Source organism: Ranitomeya imitator, chromosome 4 (assembly GCF_032444005.1).
Source record: "Ranitomeya imitator isolate aRanImi1 chromosome 4, aRanImi1.pri, whole genome shotgun sequence".
In the NCBI taxonomy this organism is placed as follows: Eukaryota; Metazoa; Chordata; class Amphibia; order Anura; family Dendrobatidae; genus Ranitomeya; species Ranitomeya imitator.
This window is the reverse complement of record NC_091285.1, coordinates 239,426,535-239,449,182: the sequence shown is the minus strand read 5'-3', so window position 1 is coordinate 239,449,182 and position 22,648 is coordinate 239,426,535. Positions and strand designations below refer to the sequence as shown.

Below are 22,648 nucleotides of genomic sequence, written 5' to 3'. Positions count from 1 at the left end.
GAAGATTTTCTGCAAAAGAGCGGAGAAGATGGAAGTCTGCAGAGACGGCTGTGGATGAGAAAACTCATCATGGGGTCTGGACAAGATGAAGAAAAGGAGAACGACTCCAGAGACGACGTCATCTTTAAGGTACCTGGATGTAATTTTTATTTGTGATACTGACTAATTCTCATATTTTTATTTATGTTAGGAGCATTAAAGGGGATGTCCAGGTTTGTAATGAGTCTGCAGTTACTCTTTGTGACTGTAGACTTCTGACTTCTCACAGTGCGCACTGCACGCTGTCAGGATTCTCTCGTGCTGGCGATTTACATACATGCGGTCATGTGCTGACTAGAAATGTTTGGCCTCACTCAATGAAAATGAACTGATCGAGGTCAGACACGTCTAGTCGGAATGTGGCCAAAAGTATACAAATCACATGCTTGTGCTAATATGACTGTCCACTGGAGAATCCTAAAAGTGTGCAGTGCATTAGTTGTGAGAATTCAGAAGCTGCGATGTCAGGATTCAGCTCTGCAGGTTCCAGCAGTCATCACATGGACACTTCACTTATGTCCGATTTTCATACTTGTGGTCCTGTGACAACGAGCTTCTCTTCTGCTTCTCTCAGTTTTCAATGAACATTGAGAGCATTAGGGAGAGGAGCTCGTGGGTACGTGACTAAGTGTGCAAATCTCATATGTCCTTGGGGGGTAGGGGCGCCAAACTGAATTCTTGCCCAAGGTGGCTGAAACCCTAGATACACCTCTGCTGGGAGGAGCCCACCACTTGTGAATATAGTGGACTCCGTGGTGGGCACACATAATTTACAGGACTCCATCACCTCATCTGATAAAATGTGATGGTATAAAACTACTGCAAAAAAAATCATCACTGAATTCAGATTCTGTCATTACTTTATGCTACTGCTAGTGTGTACAGAGTCTTATGAGTCACTGTGTTCCTCTCTGTGCAAATTCACGACTATATTTAGGCAACAAAAACTTCTATCTACGGTACGTTTTCCTCAATCAGAGTGAGAAGTTTTATGCATGTGTGATGCAGATAATATATTCTCAGACAATTCATTTTATTCCTCTATATATTTTGCCTTACAATTGCACGTACTTTCTATTTCCAGCTTTTTGCATTGCTCTGTATTTATGACATAAGTGGGCACATTTTAGGATATAATTTTATTTTTTTTTTACCAAAAATCAATAATGTTAAAAACCAAATAAAACAAATGCACTAATAATATATTTTCATGCATTTAATAGAACCACATAGACCATGCCTACATATACTGTAACTAGGCTGTTAACGTCTCTTAGTTACTTCTCCCCCCTTCAAGTGATTTCTACAGACAGGAAAGCTAAGAATTCTGGCACACTGAGTGACCTTTGCAATAGCATTAAGATCTCCCAGAATAATAAAAGAACAGTGGGTTTCGGAGAAGTTAAGCTCTATATGAGATTTTCCGGAAAAAAAAAATTGCTCCCTACTCCCAACTCTAACAGCCAGTTTTATTCAGTACTAAGGTCACGTCAGACTTCTTGTTTTCTTTTGAACACTGACCTGAAGAATTCTGTCTTGTAGAGAATATAATATGTAAATGGTGGTGTTGTATATCAGGCGTAGGAACAGTTGTGCGTCTATATATAGCAATGAAAAAGCATATATACACCAAACAGCCATAACATTAAAACGTATTTGCTGTATATTTCCCTTGTGCTGCCAAAATAGTCTGGACTGTTGTGGAGTTTTGCATTAACTTTTTTGTTAGCAAGTTATTATTCTTATTTATGCTTTACATGTAAGGAGGGGTATACATAATAAAAACAAGTACAATAATCTTAAGCAATACAAGTCATAACTGGTACAGGAGGAGTGAAGACCCTGCCCACGCGGGCTCACAATCTACAAGGGATGGGTGAGAATACAGTAGGCGAGGGTAGTTCTGTTGGATTGAACCAGACTGGCTAGACTTCCATTTTCACTTTCATCAGTGAGCCTCGACCCAATAGCAGGGTTACTTTTATCTTTACTTGGTCCACTTTTGTCAGTACTATCCAATGCATATCGGGATCACCCAACAACACCCGTTATTTTGAAAATTCCCAGACATAATTGTCTAGTATACACAGTACACCCCTTGTTGAAATCACTCATATTTTTACACTTGCCTATTTTGTTTTCTTCCATCTCATTGAATTCAATTGCTACCTAATGTGTCCGACCCCTTGATAGCTGCCATTGTAACTGTATACACATCTATTTATATAATTGTCTAAGGGTTTTTCCGTCTGTCTGTCCTGGAAATCCCGCGTCCCTGATTGATCGAGGCCGCCAGGCCTCGACCAATCAGCGATGGGCACAGCATGGCGACGATGATGTCATAAAGGTTGCCTCGACCAATCAGCGACGGGCACAGTCTGCCGCGAATTTGCCTCGACCAATCAGCAACGGGCACAGTATCGACGTAGATGTCATAATGGTTGCCATGGCGATGATGATGTCATAAAGGTTGCCTCGACCAATCAGCGACGGGCACAGTCTGCCGCGAATACTGGAATCATCATTGTCCATATACTACGGGGACATGCATATTCTAGAATACCCGATGCGTCAGAATCGGGCCACAATCTAGTTGAATATATATCTCTATTCGGCAGGATACCACTCTATACTTGGCTTGTATTGTGCAGGGCTTCTTTTGAGCTGGGTCCATGTAAGGTAAACGTGCCAGACTAATAATCCACCCATACACGATGTGCTTAGCAAATGAAACTTGCTTCATAATAAGAATGTGAAAATACTGGCAGCGAACAAAGGAAATAATGGAAACAGTTCATTATGCCAGTAAAATGGAGTACGACATTTGTGACTATAACAGAGACCGATGTGTAGAAACAGAAGCAAGTAGTTGGGAAACGCACCAAGACGAGCACCACCCTTTGGGTAAATTATTGGATTACATGTATGTCAAGCAAGAGGTGGTAAACAAACAGCTCTAAAATCTCAAGCGAGGCGTGCCAAATTTATTATTACAAATGCACAATTTTGATGAATTTGGCTATTTTTTTTCTGACTCCTAAATGTAGATATCTTGAAACAATATTAATATTTTTCTCATTTGTTTCATTTTGAAAGCTTCCCTGAGATCAGTAGCGTCAACCTATTTATAATACTTAAAGAGGTTGTCCAGGACTATTTTATCTTTTTTCCTATGGGCCTAAAAACTAAAAGGCAGGTAGATGCTAACAGAGGCAACTACCTGCCTGTTGTACCCGTTGGCTCAGAGCGGTCACTGACTGCTCTTGTCAATGATTTAGTTGCTCTTCATCAATAGAGCAGTTCTTCCTCTTCCGTGCTGCTCTGTCAACAGAGCATGACAGCCAACATCATGCTTATTGGCAACCGGCTTCCCGTGGCTAAGCAGCGGGGATCCAGAAGTCAACAAAGCAGAGCAGAAGCGAATCCACTGCTCTGTTCATGTGGTGTCAGAGGAGCTACTGAATCACCGTTGGGAGTGGTCTCTGACTGCTCTGTGCTGGCAGAGATCAGCACCAGGGCATGACAGGTAGTGGTTACATGCATGTTAGTAAACCAATAATTAGTCCTGGATAACCCCTTAAAGATTGAATTACATTTATTATTCAGTTCCACTTATTAGAATAATGGGGATGATTTAGGTATCATTCACAATTTCATGAGTACATGGACATAACTCATTAAAGTCTATGGTGCTATTCGCGTCTGTGTTTTTTGTGAACGATATATGGGCAAAAAAATCATGGAGACATGTCCATTCTTCATTAAAGTCACAGATCAAAATCACCCGTATAAGTCTATAGGTCCATACAAATCCTGCACAGCCCAAGGATGTCATCAGTGTGCAGCCCATGTTCTGTCCATGATTAACACTGTAATGTATAGGAGAAGTTTTGCAATTTATTTTTTATTTTTTGCAAAGTAATGTGTCGGAATTTTGATGCAATTTTTATTACATTTGCCTCTCATTGGCTGCAGCCTGAAAGTAATACAAAGAACGTCACTTTCTGGAAACTGCGAGGCTGACATCACTGGAACTGTGCAGGAGATAAGTTTACGTGGTTTTTATATTAATTAGGGTGTTAACTAGTGTTCAGTATTCAACAATCCCCTCAAGACTTTCTAGTTTAATTTTACGCTGACCCAAATTCTTAGTAAAATTGGTTTTGGAAATACACACTGGCTCTCATTCTGAAGTACCATGGAGATTTGTTGGTCTTCTCCTGGTAGTAAGGGAATTGAAGATTTTCCGCCATGGACTTGAGTGCTGCCTAAGTAAGCACCGAGATGCTATTGGGCACACAGAATAAAGGTTGATCCAAATGACTATTATTCAGATGGGGGCTGTTATTATTTGTAGTCTTAAGCTAGGAATAAGCACAAAGCGCAAATACGAGGGGCGATCCAAAAGTAATGATAATCAATACTAAACACAATGAATATAGTCAAAAAATAAATTTATTTTTCTACATAGTCTCCTAACAAGTCTATACATTTAGTCCATCTCTTTTCTAAACTTAGAATTCCCTTCGAAAAAAATTCTTGATCTTGACCCTCTCTTCGATCTGCCAATACAACTTCTTCAACTTTTTTCACGTTTTCTTCATTGAGGGACGTGGATGGGCGTCCTTCACGATGGTTATTTTCCGTCGATGTTCTTCCCAGCTTAAATTCCTTGGCCCAGCGTGCAACTGTGGAATATGGAGGAGAAGAATCCCCCAATGTTTCCACCAAGTCGCTGTGTATGTCTTTGGTAGTCATTTTTTTCAATCAGAGGTATTTGATGACAGCTCTGAGCTCCTTTTTTTCCATTTTGATGTTCACTCCTCGGCAGTTCATATTCAAATGAATGTAGCTCCCGGGAATCGTGGTCTATTTAAGTAATTTTTTTTTCCTGGACTAGTGGGTACCTAAGAGAGAAGAAAACATTTTATTTTAATTTCTGTGTGCAATAGAAATAACCGATTATCATTACTTTTGGATCGCCCCTCGTACATATAGCCTGTCAATGGAGAAACGTATGTGTTGGATAAGAGCAGCAAAGCTTAGTTGTGTCAAACAATTCCAGAAGGTACTGACCATTTAAAAAATGATTGTCTATGGTTTTTGCAATTTCCGTTTCTCAGATATATTTTTATCTACATAGGTGTTTCAGAAGATTTTATTCGGATTATGTTTTTTTCATGCACTTGTTCAAGAGAGGCGCACGTATGGATCCCTTGGCTGGAATATACCCTATGAATTCAGTGACTCCGACCTAAAAATCAGTGCCAAGCAACTCCAGGTAATGGATGTCAGCTCTTGCCACATATAATTAAACGAAGCCTTGATGGATAAATATCTCTTGATCAACTGAAAAATCTGTGTGTTTTACACTGCACTTAATATCAATGTCTCAAAGATGCTACGAAAATCATTCGAACACAGTAAGGTGAAAGAAACATGAACATGAGGGGGGAAATCTTGGTGTTCTGAGCTTTTTTGTATTTACATCTACTAGATGGTGGACATTAAGAGGAAGCTCATAACCCCCACTGTTATAAGAGTTTGTCTCCAAGTTTTACACACTCGAAACTATTTACTTGGTTGTCTAGCTTTAACCCCTTCCCGACCCATGACGCCACGTAGGCGTCATGAAAGTCGGTGCCATTCCGACCCATGACGCCTATGCGGCGTCATGGAAAGATCGCGTCCCTGCAGATCGGGTGAAAGGGTTAACTCCCATTTCACCCGATCTGCAGGGACAGGGGGAGTGGTAGTTTAGGCCAGGGGGGGTGGCTTCACCCCCTCGTGGCTACGATCGCTCTGATTGGCTGTTGAAAGTGAAACTGCCAATCAGAGCGATTTGTAATATTTCACCCATTATAACGGGTGAAATATTACAATCCAACCATGGCCGATGCTGAAATATCATCGGCCATGGCTGGAAATACTAGTGTGCCCCCACCCCACCCCTCCGATCGCCCCCCCACCCCCCCGATCTGGCCGGTACACTGCTCCGGCTCCCCTCCGCCCTGTGCTCCGCTCCCCCCCCCGTGCTCGTGTCCGCTCCCCCCGTGCTCCAATCACCCCCCGTGCTCCAATCACCCCCCCTGCACTCCGATCCACCCCCCCCGTGCTCCGTTCCACCCCCCCGTGCTCCATTCCAGCCCCCCCGTGCTCCGTTCCACCCCTCCCGCGCTCCGATTCCCCCCCCGTGCTCCGATCCCCCCCCCCGTGGTCCCCCCCCACCCTATCATACTTATCGATCCAGCCGTGGTCCCGTCCGTCTTCTCCCGGGCGCCGCCATCTTCCAAAATGGCGGGCGCATGCGCAGTGCGCCCGCCGAATCTGCCGGCCGGCAGATTCGTTCCAAAGTGCATTTTGATCACTGAGATATAATCTATCTCAGTGATCAAAATAAAAAAAATAATAAATGACCCCCCCCCTTTGTCACCCCCATAGGTAGGGACAATAAAAAAATAAAGAAATTTTTTTTTTTCCACTAATGTTAGAATAGGGTTAGGGTTAGGGGTAGGGTTAGGGGTAGGGGTAGGGGTAGGGGTAGGGCTAGGGGTAGGGTTAGGGGTAGGGTTAGGGGTAGGGTTAGGGTTAGGGCTAGGGTTAGGGTTAGGGCTAGGAATGTGCACACGTATTCTGGTCCTCTGCGGATTTTTCCGCTGCGGATTTGATAAATCCGCAGTGCTAAACCGCTGCAGATTTATGGCGGATTTACCGCGTTTTTTTCTGCGCATTTCACTGCGGTTTTACAATTGCGATTTTCTATTGGAGCAGTTGTAAAACCGCTGCGGAATCCGCACAAAAGAAGTGACATGCTGCGGAATGTAAACCGCTGCGTTTCCGTGCAGTTTTTCCGCAGCATGTGTACAGCGATTTTTGTTTCCCATAGGTTTACATTGAACTGTACACTCATGGGAAACTGCTGCGGATCCGCAGCGTTTTCCGCAGCGTGTGCACATACCTTTAGAATTAGGCTATGTGCACACGGTGCGGATTTGGCTGCGGATTCGCAGCAGTGTTCCATCAGGTTTACAGTACCATGTAAACATATGAAAAACCAAATCCGCTGTGCCCAGGGTGCGGAAAATACCGCGCGGAAACGCTGCGTTGTATTTTCCGCAGCATGTCAATTCTTTGTGCGGATTCCGCAGCGTTTTACACCTGTTCCTCAATAGGAATCCGCAGGTGAAATCCGCACAAAAAACACTGGAAATCCGCGGAAAATCCGCAGGTAAAACGCAGTGCCTTTTACCCGCAGATTTTTCAAAAATGGTGCGGAAATATCTCACACGAATCCGCAACGTGGGCACATAGCCTTTGGGTTAGGGTTGGAATTAGGGTTGTGGTTAGGGTTAGGGGTGTGTTGGGGTTAGTGTTGTGGTTAGGGGTGTGTTGGGGTTAGGGTTGTGATTAGGATTATGGCTACAGTTGGGATTAGGGTTAGGGGTGTGTTGGGGTTAGTGTTGGAGTTAGAATTGAGGGGTTTCCACTGTTTAGGCACATCAGGGGTCTCCAAACGCAACATGGCGCCACCATTGATTCCAGCCAATCTCGTATTCAAAAAGTCAAATGGTGCTCCCTCACTTCCGAGCCCTGACGTGTGCCCAAACAGTGGTTTACCCCCACATATGGGGTACCAGCATACTCAGGACAAACTGCGCAACAATTACTGGGGTCCAATTTCTCCTGTTACCCTTGTGAATCTAAAAAAATGCTTGCTAAAACATAATTTTTGAGGAAAGAAAAATGATTTTTTATTTTCACGACTCTGCGTTGTAAACGTCTGTGAAGCACTTGGGGGTTCAAAGTGCTCACCACATATCTAGATAAGTTCCTTGGGGGGTCTAGTTTCTAAAATGGGGTCACTTGTGGGGGGTTTCTACTGTTTAGGCACACCAGGGGCTCTGCAAACGCAACGTGACACCCGCAGACCATTCCATCAAAGTCTGCATTTCAAAAGTCACTACTTCCCTTCTGAGCCCCGACGTGTGCCCAAACAGTGGTTTACCCCCACATATGGGGTATCAGCGTACTCAGGAGAAACTGGACAACAACTTTTGGGGTCCAATTTCTCCTGTAACCCTTGGGAAAATAAAAAATTCTGGGCTAAATAATTATTTTTGAGGAAAGAAAACGTATTTATTATTTTCACGGCTCTGCATTATAAACTTCTATGAAGCACTTGGGGGTTCAAAGTGCTCACCACACATCTAGATAAGTTCCTTTCAGGGTCTAGTTTCCAAAATGGGGTCACTTGTGGGGGGTTTCTACTGTTTAGGCACATCAGGGGCTCTGCAAACGCAACGTGACGCCCGCAGAGCATTCCATCAAAGTCTGCATTTCAAAACGTCACTACTTCAATTCCAAGCCCCGGCATGTGCCCAAACAGTAGTTTACCCCCACATATGGGGTATCACCGTACTCAGGAGAAACTGGACAACAAATATTGGGGTCAAATTTCTCCTGTTACCCTTGGGAAAATTAAAAAATTCTGGGCTAAATAATTATTTTTGAGGAAAGAAAACGTATTTATTATTTTCACGGCTCTGCATTATAAACTTCTATGAAGCACTTGGGGGTTCAAAGTGCTCACCACACATCTAGATAAGTTCCTTTGGGGGTCTAGTTTCCAAAATGGGGTCACTTGTGGGGGGTTTCTACTGTTAAGCCACATCAGGGGCTCTGCAAACGCAACGTGACGCCCACAGAGCATTCCATCAAAGTCTGCATTTCAAAACGTCACTACTTCACTTCCGAGCCCCGGCATGTGCCCAAACAGTGATTTACCCCCACATATGGGGTATCAGCGTACTCAGGAGAAACTGGACAACAACTTTTGGGGTCAAATTTCTCCTGTTACCCTTGGGAAAATAAAAAATTGCAGGCTAAAAGATCATTTTTGAGAAAATAATTTTTTTTTTTATTTTCATGGCTCTGCGTTATAAACTTCTGTGAAGCACTTGGGGGTTCAAAGTCCTCACCACACATCTAGATTAGTTCCTTTGGGGGTCTAGTTTCTAAAATGGTGTCATTTCTGGGGGATCTCCAATGTTTAGGCACACAGGGGCTCTCCAAACGTGACATGGTGTCCGCTAATGATTGGAGCTAATTTTCCATTTAAAAAGCCAAATGGCGTGCCATCCCTTCCGAGCCCTGCCGTGCGCCCAAACAGTGGTTTACCCCCACATATGGGGTATCAGCGTACTCAGGACAAACTGGACAACAATATTTGGGGTCCAATTTCTCCTATTATCCTTGGCAAAATAGGAAATTCCAGGCTAAAAAATCATTTTTGAGGAAAGAAAAATTATTTTTTATTTTCATGGCTCTGCGTTATAAACTTCTGTGAAGCACTTGGGGGTTTAAAGTGCTCAATATGCATCTAGATAAGTTCCTTGGCGGGTCTAGTTTCCAAAATGGGGTCACTTGTGGGGGAGCTCCAATGTTTAGGCACACAGGGGCTCTCCAAACGCGACATGGTGTCCGCTAACAATTGGAGCTAATTTTCCATTCAAAAAGTCAAATGGCGCGCCTTCTCTTCCGAGCCCTGCCGAGTGCCCAAACAGTGGTTTACCCCCACATATGAGGTATCGGCGTACTCGGGAGAAATTGCCCAACAAATTTTATGATCCATTTTATCCTACTGCCCATGTGAAAATGAAAAAATTGAGGCGAAAATAATTTTTTTGTGAAAAAAAATTACTTTTTCATTTTTACAGATCAATTTGTGAAGCACCTGAGGGTTTAAAGTGCTCACTAGGCATCTAAATTAGTTCCTTGGGGGGTCTAGTTTCCAAAATGGGGTCACTTGTGGGGGAGCGCCAATGTTTAGGCACACAGGAGCTATCCAAACGCTACATGGTGTCCGCTAACGATGGAAATAATTTTTCATTCAAAAAGTCAAATGGCGCTCCTTCCCTTCCGAGCCTTACCATGTGCCCAAACAGTGGTTTACCTCCACATATGAGGTATTGGTGTACTCAGGAGAAATTGCCCAACACATTTTAGGATCCATTTTATCCTGTTGCCCATGTGAAAATGAAAAAATTGAGGCTAAAAGAATTTTTTTGCGAAAAAAAAGTACTTTTTCATTTTTACGGATCAATTTGTGAAGCACCTGGGGGTTCAAAGTGCTCACTATGCATCTAGATAAGTTCCTTGGGGCGTCTAGTTTCCAAAATGGGGTCACTTGTGGGGGAGCTCCAATTTTTAGGCACACGGGGGCTCTCCAAACGTGACATGGTGTCCGCTAAAGAGTGGAGCCAATTTTTGATTCAAAAAGTCAAATGGCGCTCCTTCCCTTCCAAGCCCTGCCGTGCGCCAAAACAGTGGTTTACCCCCACATATGAGGTATCAGCGTACTCAGGACAAATTGGACAACAACTTTCGTGGTTCAGTTTCTCCTTTTACCATTGGGAAAATAAAAAAATTGTTGCTAAAAGATAATTTTTGTGACTAAAAAGTTAAATGTTCATTTTTTCCTTCCATGTTGCTTCTGCTTCCGTGAAGCACCTGAAGGGTTAATAAACTTCTTGAATGTGGTTTTGAGTACCTTGAGGGGTGCAGTTTTTAGAATGGTGTCACTTTTGGGTATTTTCAGCCATATAGACCCCTCAAACTGACTTCAAATGTGAGGTGGTCCCTAAAAAAAATGGTTTTGTAAATTTCGTTGTAAAAATGACAAATCGCTGGTCGAATTTTAACCCTTATAACTTCCTAACAAAAAAAAATTTTGTTTCCAAAATTGTGCTGATGTAAAGTAAACATGTGGGAAATGTTATTTATTAACTATTTTGTGTCACATATCTCTCTGGTTTAACAGAATAAAAATTCAAAATGTGAAAATTGCGAAATTTTCAAAATTTTCGCCAAATTTCCGTGTTTATCACAAATAAATGCAGAATTTATTGACCTAAATTTACCACTAACATGAAGCCCAATATGTCACGAAAAAACAGTCTCAGAACCGCTAGGATCCGTTGAAGCGTTCCTGAGTTATTACCTCATAAAGGGACACTGGTCAGAATTGCAAAAAACGGCAAGGTCTTTAAGGTCAAAATAGGCTGGGTCATGAAGGGGTTAAAAAACATAAGGCAATTGACACTTTATATTCGCAACTTGCTGCTTGAGCGTCAAGAAATCGCGCTTTGAAAGCAGATGAAATGGAAGTTGGAAGTAAATTGAAGTGTGACGATGGACTTCCAGCTCCTCAGCCTTAGGCTGCCGTCACACTGTCAGTATTTGGTCAGTATTTTACATCAGTATTTGTAAGCCAAAACCAGGAGTGGGTGATAAATACAGAAGTGGTGCTTATGTTTCTATTATACTTTTTCTCTAATTGTTCCACTCCTGGTTTTGGCTTACAAATACTGATGTAAAATACTGACCAAATACTGACCGTGTGACGGCAGCCTTAGCCTGTATTCCACATCTAGTGCCATCCTCCTTTGGTTGAATGACAAGTTTTTGAGTCTGCTACATAGACATGACATAGGTTAGGTTATGACTAAAAAGTGTCGCTTTGAAATGCGTCAACCATGACTTTTTTACCCTTTGGGATGTTTTCCTCTGACTGAAAATGCAATTTTGTCCTATGGTTTTTATTGGAAACACATGCATTTTTTTCTATTTTATTGACGTGCTGGATCAGCTAATAATTTTTGGATTGCCATAGATATGACAATCAATTTTTCAATTAATTAGTGGAAGAAGATGCTAGGCTTGATCAAAGCATGATTTATTTCAGCAGGTTATTCTATTGTTGTGAAGTGTAGAGAAGAAAAATGTATATTATATTGCCTTAATTGCATGGGATATGCAAAGACAACATGTTTTGAACATAAAATATATTCTTTCCTGTCAATATTATGTGTAAATTGAAAACAATACCTTTTAAATTCTCCTGGCGTTTTCTTGAAGGATGTAATGCTGCTGTAGTGCAGTATAGTCCAACCTCCACCAGGGGATGCTGGTGAGGGAAGAGAGGTTGCACACACAGTGCAGAACTACTGGGCAGTAGCACAGGGCGCCACCAGGTGGCGAAAGAGTAGTCATACGAGCCGAGTAAGCAACAGTCGGGAACAGAAGTACCAGAGGTCACAGAAATACATGTGGTCATACAAGCCCGAAGTCAGAGCCAGATGGGAGCAGAGATAACCGAGACGTGAGACAGTAAAACAGGTCAGAAGACATACGGGTGACATACCAAGAGGTCCAAGCACAAGGAGCGAACACTAATACAAGTGGGGTGGCAGGAAAGGGAAGTCACCGAAACAGAGTAAACGGGCAGAGGACAAAAACACGGTATCAAGGGGTCAGCTGCTCTAGCCTGGGAGCATGAACTATCACTGACATTGGTCTGCAGGACACAGCAGACTGAACTAGCCACACCGAACCCAGAACGAGGAAGAGAAGGTTAACACCCACATGACGAGACAGGGGAGAGAATAGCAAGAAACAAACCCCGGCCTGGATCATGACAAAGGGTACCTCCACTGCCCTAACAGAAGCTTGTCTCTTATAGGAGCAAAAAATCAGGCATATAAAACATTAATCATGGCCGATGTTTCTTGTTATGACAGATACATTTAGAGTTTTATCTAATGTGTATGACCTCCTTAAAGGGGTGAGCCCAACATAACACCACCACTGCATTCATTATTTATGGGACTGATGGAGTATCTCCATTGCTATTGCTATTGTTCAGTACCATTCCTCCAGAACTCAGTTCCTGGGAACAGTGAAGGTCCAAGTGGCCAGACCAACATTTATCAGACACCTACTGTATCCAGTAGGTAAATGATGAGTTGTCATGGTGGGCCCACCCCTTTAGCCACAATATCTACTCAAAAAGCCTCTAGTGCTCAGATCTTACCAAGAACTGAGGCTTTCATTGGTCATGGAAGCCAAAAATTTGAGAGAATATTCCTTACAATTTAGTGCAAATATGCAACAGGATTATTACCCAAGGCGGCACCTTATTAAAGGATATTGCAAAAGAGGATTCTAGTAAAACTATCCAATAAAAAACAGAATGCTATAATAAAAAAGAGTCAAAAAATGCACATATCTGAACAATCCACTTGTATATTTTTAGTCTATCATTCTTTGGAGACAAATTTATGCAAACAAAAGTAAGAGATCAAGAAGACTATCTATATCATATCATATCTATCTATCTCATATCTATTATCTGTCTATTATCTATCTATCTATCTATTTAATATCTATCTATTTATCTCATACCTATCTATCTATTTAATATTTATCTATCTATCTATCTCATATATAGCCCATATATCTATCTATCTATCTATCTATCATTTATCTATCTATCTATCTATCTTATATCTATATATCTATCTATCTCATATCTATCTATCTATCTATCTATTTAATATCTATCTATCTATCTATCTCATATATATCCCATATCTACCTATCTATCTAATATCTATCTATCTCATACCTATCTATTTATCTATCTATCTCATATATATCCCATATCTACCTATTTATCTATCTCATATCTATCTATCTATCTATCTATCTATCTCATATCTATTATCTATCTATCTATCCCATATCTATCTATCTATCTATCTATCTACTCATCCATCCACATTTGTAATAAATGATTTCAATGAAAACATCTCTAGTTAAACACTGCCACCTAATGGTGAAAAAAGTAAGTACACTATGGCAAAACCAAGTACAGCAGAAAGTATCATATACTGTATGAATGTTAGATTAAATGCTAAGTTAAATACTTTTATTTGTGTATTTTGCGTGCAGCAATTGCATACTAAAGCCTAATACAAAGTAGCATCAGGTCGCTTCATGCTGCTTCGTATACAATGTGTTAATACTGCATGACATCAGGATCTTGTCTATAAAGGCACGGATGATTGACCTCGTGGAGACCAAAACATCCAACATCCTTTATTGGATGTTTTCCTTTATTGGATGCTGCCCTTCCCTTGGTTGTTCCTTCCCGGTGAAAGGCCTGGCTATTCACTGCCTGCGTTGAGAAACACGTGATGGTGTCTCCGCAGCTCCTCTACTTGCATTTGCATATTTGGGGGCAGTGTTCTGGAATCACTGCGTTGAGAAACACGTGATGGTGTCTCCGCGGTGTTGGATGTTTTGGTCTCCACGAGGTCAATCATCTGTGCCTTTATAGACTTTCTACTAGGCACTGCTCCTGATAGCCAGTTTCCTACTCCACACTGATGAGGGGCAAAAACCCAGAAACAGCTGTCTGTGGATGGATACCATGCTTGGCATAGGAGGTTTTCCTTTATTGGATGTTTTCCTTTATTGGATGCTGCCCTTCCCTTGGTTGTTCCTTCCCGGGGAAAGGCCTGGCTATTCACTGCCTGCGTTGAGAAACACGTGATGGTGTCTCCGCAGCTCCTCTACTTGCATCAGGATCTTGTGTGCCCAAGGTGGTGCCAGAGATATCCCCGTTCCTATAGGATATACAGAGTCTATCAGGACAAGATACAGGGGAACAGTGGAAGTTATGCCATGAATAAAGATGGAGCATTATTGCCTGATGGGGCACATAGAGTAATAGGGGCTATCACAGGATTGCAGGAAATGCCTGGGTCTCCACAGGACCATGTGTCAGCACATGGGGGATTAGAAACCATCATAGGGGATTGCAGAGAGCCTGTGTAGAAGTGTGATCAATCTTGTATGATAGTACTAAGTCATTGCCTTAGCATAATGATTCATTTTTATTTTTGTAACAGTATGGCGGTATTATATCTGCTCTACTTCCATCCGCATGAGTCCTACCGGACATATAACAAACAGCTCCCTTCACTAGTAACAAAGGACCTAATTGTTAATCATTTCCCTGTTGCCCAAAGTGTCTAACAATTCACTTGGCATAAAGAGACATGGTGTAATTAACATAACTTGTAGACAAAGGGCTCAATGGGCTGTATGTGTATTGATGCCATCTATATATATAATTGCCTAAGGGTTTTTCCGTCTGTCTGTCTTTCTGTCTGTCTGTCTTTCTTTCTGTCTGTCTGTCCTGGAAATCCCGCGTCTCTGATTGGTCGAGGCCGCCAGGCCTCGACCAATCAGCAACGGGCAGAGCGACGATGATGTCATAAAGGACGTAGACATCTCACGTTTCTGATTCAGCGACGGGCACAGTATCGACGTAGATTTCGTAATGGTTGCCATGGCGACGATGATGTCATAAAGGTTGCCTCGACCAATCAGCGACGGGCACAGTCTGCCGCAAATTCTGGAATCATCATTGTCCATATACTACGGGGACATGCATATTCTAGAATACCCGATGTGTTAGAATCGGGCCACAATCTAGTGCTATTATAATGACGCTGCTGTCACTAAGGGGCAACCACCTGTGCATTTCCAATAAGAAAAATCTTAGGATTAATAAATAAGTGATTTTAATGTAACTTCACAATAAAAGGCAGAGAACAGCATTAGGCAGTTATTTGCAATCAGATTTAAAGGGAACCTGTCTGAACATTTGCACATATAGGAGTTGTGGTGTGGATGTATAGGTGATTTTCAACCAATAAAAATTATACTTTTTATACATATCAGATGAACAAATCATGTCATATGCAAATCAGGCTGGAAGTGCATTGGGGGTGTGTCAGTGCATTGGGAAGAAGCAGACTAAGTGCATGGACCCTCCTCTAGTGCATTGATATGTATATGATTTCTAGCCTAGATTTCTCATGATGGCAATTCGGATTTCTACAAAGAAGGAACATGTTTTGGCTTTGGGCACGAGCGCTTATTCAGTCATACCCTTACTTCCAAAATGTTCTAGCAGGTTCCCTTTAAAATCAAACTTTAGCTTGAAGAAATTAAAGAAACAATACATAGATCATTGCATGAACGGCAACTTCTTAACATAATGTTTGACTAGAATTGCTTTAGTTTGTCCAAAGATGTGTCTCCAAAAATTCATATGAATAGCATGTAATCTGTGGGGTGTAGGCTACTTGTCCCGCGATTCATGCTGCCCAAATTACAAGCAGCATGAATTAGAGGCAGGCTCCCCCATTGTAGGCATTTATATCAGTAAGGAAGAACTGTCATTCTAATATGTGAAGTAGATGAAAGTACTTAGTCTCGTGCATTCCCCCAAAAAGACTTGTATGTCTACCCAGAGTGCAGGTGGTGAAGAGGAGCGCTATGGATGGGTAAACTAGCCTCACTATGTTAGGCGATAAGCGCCATGGTGGTCGTCCATGTTCTCTACTTCACCATCTGCTTCTTATTCCCTTTATTCTTCCAATCCATTTATTAGCTGAAGGACCAAAATTGTGTCCCAAAACACTACATATACTCTTTTTTTGGATTGAACAAGAATTAATGGTTTCATGCATTTCTCATAGTGGCGTACCAAGCTCACCATTACTGATCTGTATATGAAGTATTACAATACGTATTTGGAACACCCCCAGACGCAGGGCTGCGGGTTACTCGGTACCGGTCCTCTCTGTCTCAGTTCTGGGGTTGTCACGGTGGCTGGACCCGGTCCGTGATCCTGCTAAGGGGCGTCCAATGAAAGGTGATACGAGTCTGTCAAGGTTTTGTGACGCCACCTGTGGTATTCGGTCGGGGTGACCGACGCTGCTTGGGGCCACTGGGGTGATGTGATGGCAGCTAGATGGTAAACCTTCCCACAGGTGAAGTATATCCCCAGGGCTTCCCAGTGGTGTAGGTGGCGATGGTGTGAGGTGCAGACAATAACGAGGACACAGGGTTGCAGTCTCTTTACCTCTTTACTGAAGACTTCAGGATCCGCAATCCAGAGCACAGTTAACAGGGCTGTCTGAGACCGGCCGGTCCGAAGGCACATCCAGAGTTCCCTTTGCAGGTGGAAATCGTTGCCTACCACTAGCACCTGTGTGTTGTAGTGCTTCCCTGCTGAGCATTCGGGATAGTCCTCTATTCTCGTTCGTTCCAATTTGTTCCAGTTCTTTCTAGTTCTCCGTCCCCCAGGTATGTTATGGCTAGGACGCACCCACTTGACGGGTAGGCTTGGAGTTCTTCCGGGACCCTAGAGACGCCCCTCTCCACGCGTTGCCCCCCTATGTCTGCTTAGGTGATGTAAGGTAGACAGCCAATCTATAATTAACTGTCCTGCGGAGTTTGAAGTAAGGCATAGAGTCAGTTACTTCCTCGGTGTTCCGGCCACCGGCTACGCGCCTCAGTAGGATGTTGCCGTTCTCCGGGCATGACTCCTACTGGCTCTCCTTTGTGCTTGATCTCATTTCTCACTGTCAACAATATCCTTCGCTTCGTGTCTCTCTCTTAGGATACCGCCGCGGGTAGTGCAGACGCGGTTCCGTAACGTTCTGTTCTTGTCGCTAGGTACCTGCCAGGTTCCCACGCCTGACAGGGACCCCCCTGAATCTTCCCCCTGCACAACCCCCTGCCACGGGATGTTGCCTGAATCCAACCCAGTCAGGTTCTGACTAACTTCCTATCCAACCCCTAGTTTTACCAGTGTGAGGAGTGGCCTAATAAATAAAACCTTTTGTTCCCCCTAGTGGCCGGAGTGTGAAGTGTAATGTGTGCTGGTGATACCTGGTCAGAAGAACTCCTTTAGTGCCATCAGACGTACCATCACTCCCCTTAGTGGCAGAGCAACGTTACTGCAACAACCAGGTCTCTGGGGCGCTGCACATGCATCTATGAAACCTGGAGTGCCGTATAGCTGAAAAATCAGTGAAAACAGTAGAAATAGCGGATGAAAATAGGGAGTCAAGTCATTTGGGTTGGTCTCAGCGGGCTTCATCCCAACTGCATTAGTTATATTAGCAGTCAGCATGAAAACATCTCTTTTTTAAAATATACTTGTCAAAATTGAAATTGCAACACCTATAAAGGAAAATTTGTAGAATTATAGCAATCAAAGGATCAATAAACATGTTAATGATATGCAAACGATGATACAAATGGAAACTACTTTTTTCAAAACATCTTGATTTATTCAGTATCAAATATGAGACCAAGAGCAGAAATATACACACTAACATGTCTTGGCTGATATACCTATGAGATTATTAATGGTTGTCTGCCATGCTGAATGCACTTGGGCACTCAAATCAACAAGATCCACTGCTGGCAGCTCATTTTGTAATTGACAATTGTAAACCAATAATGTCCTAGATGTACTTGATAGGAGACAATTCTGGGGACTCTGCAGGCCATAGTAACCTGGGATTGTAGTGAAGAAAATCCACTCATGCGACACTTTGAAGAAATCACTCATTTTACGTCCAAATCAATACAATGCTGAGCTGTTTTTGTACCTGGAATAAAGACTATAAAAGTTCCAGCTTCCATACATTAGTACATGCCACACCATAAGAGGAGGACCAGTGAGATGTTTCCTCAGGAAGGCTTCTTCATGGCATTTCTCACGAGGTCTAGAGTCCAATCTCTGGCTATCACTGTGTCCGAGACAAAAGCAGGACTCATCGCTGAAAAGAATATATGTCCATTCCTGTATCTAGCCTCTATTTGGAGACCACATGAGCCACACTCTATTTTTTTGTTATAAAATACAGTCATTTTTCAAAAATTTTTAAAATATGTATGTGTATATATTTTTTTTTACACAACTTTCCCCCCAAAGAGATTATAAAAGATCTCTGGAGAACGTATATTTTTCCTTTTATTGTTCATCTTTTTTCACTCTAACCAGGGCATGTAAAGGTGACTCTGTTCACTGCGCAGCTCTCAATCCGCGGGGTGTAGTCAATGAAATAGAAGACAGAAGTGGTAATAAACCGCTTCTGTTTTCTTCCCAGGGTCTCTGACAGTAGTGCACATCAAGGGGCCAGACCTGCTCCTGCTCGATTGCTAGCTTTAACCAATGAACTTGAATTAAAGCTTTGTATCAAGCACAATAAATTTACAGCTCTTAGTCAAGAAATACAGTTGTTCTCAATGTTTTAATATTTGTTTGCAGAATTCTGCAATAGTCTTGAAAGAATCCTTTACAAAATATAGGAGTAAATCTCCTACTGATCAGTTCCAACTTGCCTGAATCTCCATCCCCTTATTCAACAAGATGTGACCTTTTAGGCTACTTTCACACTAGCGTCGGGTTAGCGAGGTTACTGACACTAGCGTTGTTTGCGCCGCACAATGGGTGCAGTGGATGCAGATTTTCATCGCATCTGCTGCCCCATTGTGAGGTGCGGGGAGGTGGGGGAGGAGTTCCGGCCGCCCATGCGCGGTCGGAAAAAGCGGTCCGTCAGCAGCAAAAAACGTTACATGTAGCGTTTTTTGCTCCCGACGGTCCGCCAAAGCACGACGCATCCGTCGCACGACGGATGCGACATGTGGCAATCCGTCGTAATGCGTCGTCAATACAAGTCTATAGGGAAAAAACGCATCCTGCAAGCACTTTTGCAGGATGCTTTTTTTCTGCAAAATGATGCATTGTGACGAATTGCAGTTAACGCTAGTGTGAAAGTAGCCTTATACCTATTAATATGGAGCGGCGCTGCACATGCTTGACCACAGCTCCATTTATTCCCTGTGGGAAGCGCTGTGCTTGTTGTTTTCCAGCAGCCCCGTAGAGCATGAATGGAATGGTGGCCGGATATGCAATCTTCTGCTACATTTTGTAATGGGGATAAAAAAGCCCCATTGGGGATAAAAATTCCCCGTTGTGCTGATTGGTGCAGGTCCAAACAGTCAGAAGCCCCCAATGATCAGTAAGTAGTTTACCATCTTTTAGATAGGTGATAATGTGTTTTCACAGGTCAACCCATTTAATAGTGGCGTGATGCCCATACTGATATGTCCTGATTGGAGTCTGTTGTGGTCTATTTAAGAATGTTGGAAAGCTCCTTTAAAATAATACATAAAAAACTAATACTTATATCACTAAATAAGCTTTGCGTATCTTCCATTCTTTTATATTTGACTGTGATTGATGAGACACGTCCCTATAGTCTTTCCAAATTTACCACAGCAACATGAATTAGGAGGTGATGCCCATTGTAAATGTGTCCTGACCTTAATAAACAATATATGATACCTTTAATTAGGGCAGTGCATGTCACAACGTGCTACGTTTGGGATGAGATCATTAAGACAAATCTATATCTTGCATGTTGTAGAGGTTCCTCAGTGATTATGAAGAAGCCCCTCTCGATGCCATCATTTATCTAACTGGAGAATGTAACTATGGAGGAAGAGTAACAGATGAGCACGACAGGCGTCTCCTTTTAAGCCTGCTAGACATATTTCTTTGTGAAGCTGTAATTACCGAAGACCACTACACGTTTTCTCCCAGTGGAAAATACTTCACTCCGAAGTACGGTACCCACGACAGCTATATGGAATACATAAAAAGCCTACCCCTCAGTGCTGATCCGGAGGTAACAATAAACCTTGATAGATGTCAAGTTGCATCGCCACTTGATAACAGAAACAATTCTGAATAGTAATCAGCTTACTAATATTAATTAATATTGAATCATATATCCACCCGGGTTATACATATCACATTAAATATATTAAAGGGAACCTGTCACATTCAGAAATGGTATTCATCTGCAGGTAAACAGCATTTTAATAATGTGCACCCCACTTACTAAGCAACGGCTGCAAGGAAAATATGAAGTTTTATTCTCCCTGCGACCACTCACTTAAAGTGATGCAGTATACAGTCATCGTGGCAATAATCACTCCCCAGCACTTTGATTGACAGTCTACTTTTCAGTGTCTATGTGCAACATGGGCTGACATTCAATATGCTGGGGAGTGATTACAAGGCGCTCACTGGGTATTAAACACTAACTGTAACCGCTACCTGCTCTTCTGCAATGACTGGAAAAAAGCAGCTGCAGGAAGAACATAAATTAATTTCTCCCTGTAGCCGCAGCTCCATTAAGCACGTAAGATATTATTCAAAAGCTACTTACCTGCAGATTACCACTGTATCCACAGGTAAATAGTGTTTCTGGACATGATGGATTCCCTCTAAATAGCTATTTGTGATTCAAAGTTGGTTATTGAAAAATTATTATATTATTATTAATATACGACACACATATTCTTCAATATAGAAATGCGACCAACAAAAGTTGACTTTCACTTTTACTGCATTATTCCAATAACCCTCCTAAATAAGAAGAAAAAGGCATGGTACTGTTGGTACCATTTGTACAAGCGGTGAACCCACAAAGGATAATGTTTTGTCTACAAAGGGAATCTGATAGCTGATGCATGCTGCCTTATCTACGGGCACCATGTATCAGATACTGGCTGTATGATTTTCAGCTGAATATGTTTAACTCTGAAACATATCAGCATATCAGAGAAAAAAATAGCTTAATAGCCGCTGAAAACCAAGGCACTTGGGAGATAGACAGGCACGTCCCCGGTAGCTTCTCCCTGGCTGCTCCCTTGGAGTGACAAGTATTTCACTTTACAAGCTTGCAGGGTGATATCAGTCACTCCATTGTATTGGACAGGGAAAAGCAGCTGGGGGACCTACCTGTCTGACTAGTCTCATGTGCGGATCCATCCACAGTGGCTTTTGAACTATGTTTTTCTCTGAAATGCCACAGTGTTTCAGAGTTAAATGTATCTAATTGACATCATACAGACAGCATCTGACACATGCAGCCCGTGGATCGAGCAGCATGTATCATCTGTCAGGCTCCCTGTAACATATGCATTTCGTACACAAGTCTTAATGAGAAACATGAAGGAATAAGATGCATTCAATTCTTTCCGAGACGCATGCCATTTAATGAATTTGGCAAATCTTATAAGTGGCATGCATGAGAAACTTTGTCACTTTCAATTAACCCCTCTGTGACCTTAGACGTACTATCCCGTCGAGGTGCCCTGGGCTTATCTGACCCTGGACGGGATAGTACGTCATAGCCGATCAGCCGCGCTCACGGGGGGAGCGCGGCCGATCACGGCCGGGTGTCAGCTGCTTATCGCAGCTGACATCCGGCACTATGTGCCAGGAGCGGTCACGGACCGCCCCTGGCACATTAACCCCTGGCACACCGCGATCAAAGATGATCGCGATGTGCCGGCGGTGCACGGAAGCACCGCGCAGGGAGGGGGCTCCCTGCGGGCTTCCCTGAGACCCCCGGAGCAACGCGATGTGATCGCGTTGCTGCGAGGGTCTCACCTCCCTCCTTGCTCCCTCCAGCCCCAGATCCAAGATGGCCGCGGATCCGGGTCCTGCAGGGAGGGAGGTGGCTTCACAGAGCCTGCTCAGAGCAGGCACTGTGAAGGCTGCAGCGCTGCAAGTCAGATCAGTGATCTGACAGAGTGCTGTGCAAACTGTCAGATCACTGATCTGTGATGTCCCCCCCTGGGACAAAGTAAAAAAGTAAAAAAAAAATTTTCCAAATGTGTAAAAAAAATAAAAAAAAATATTCCAAAATAATGAAAAAAAAAAATATATAATATTCCCATAAATACATTTCTTCATCTAAATAAAATAAAAAAACCAATAAAAGTACACATATTTAGTATCGCCGCGTCCGTAACGACCCGACCTATAAAACTGTCCCACTAGTTAACCCCTTCAGTAAACACCGTAAGAGAAAAAAAA

General features: G+C 42.7%; 1 protein-coding gene across 1 annotated transcript in view; it reads left to right on the top strand.

Annotated features, from left to right (window-relative positions):
- Positions 1 to 22,648, top strand: part of LOC138674484 (dynein axonemal heavy chain 3-like) — a 3,367,401-nt gene that overhangs the window by 3,303,371 nt on the left and 41,382 nt on the right. The window contains 2 exon segments of the mRNA XM_069762320.1: positions 5,183 to 5,320; positions 20,184 to 20,444. Of these exon segments, the coding sequence (XP_069618421.1) occupies positions 5,183 to 5,320; positions 20,184 to 20,444 (399 nt within the window).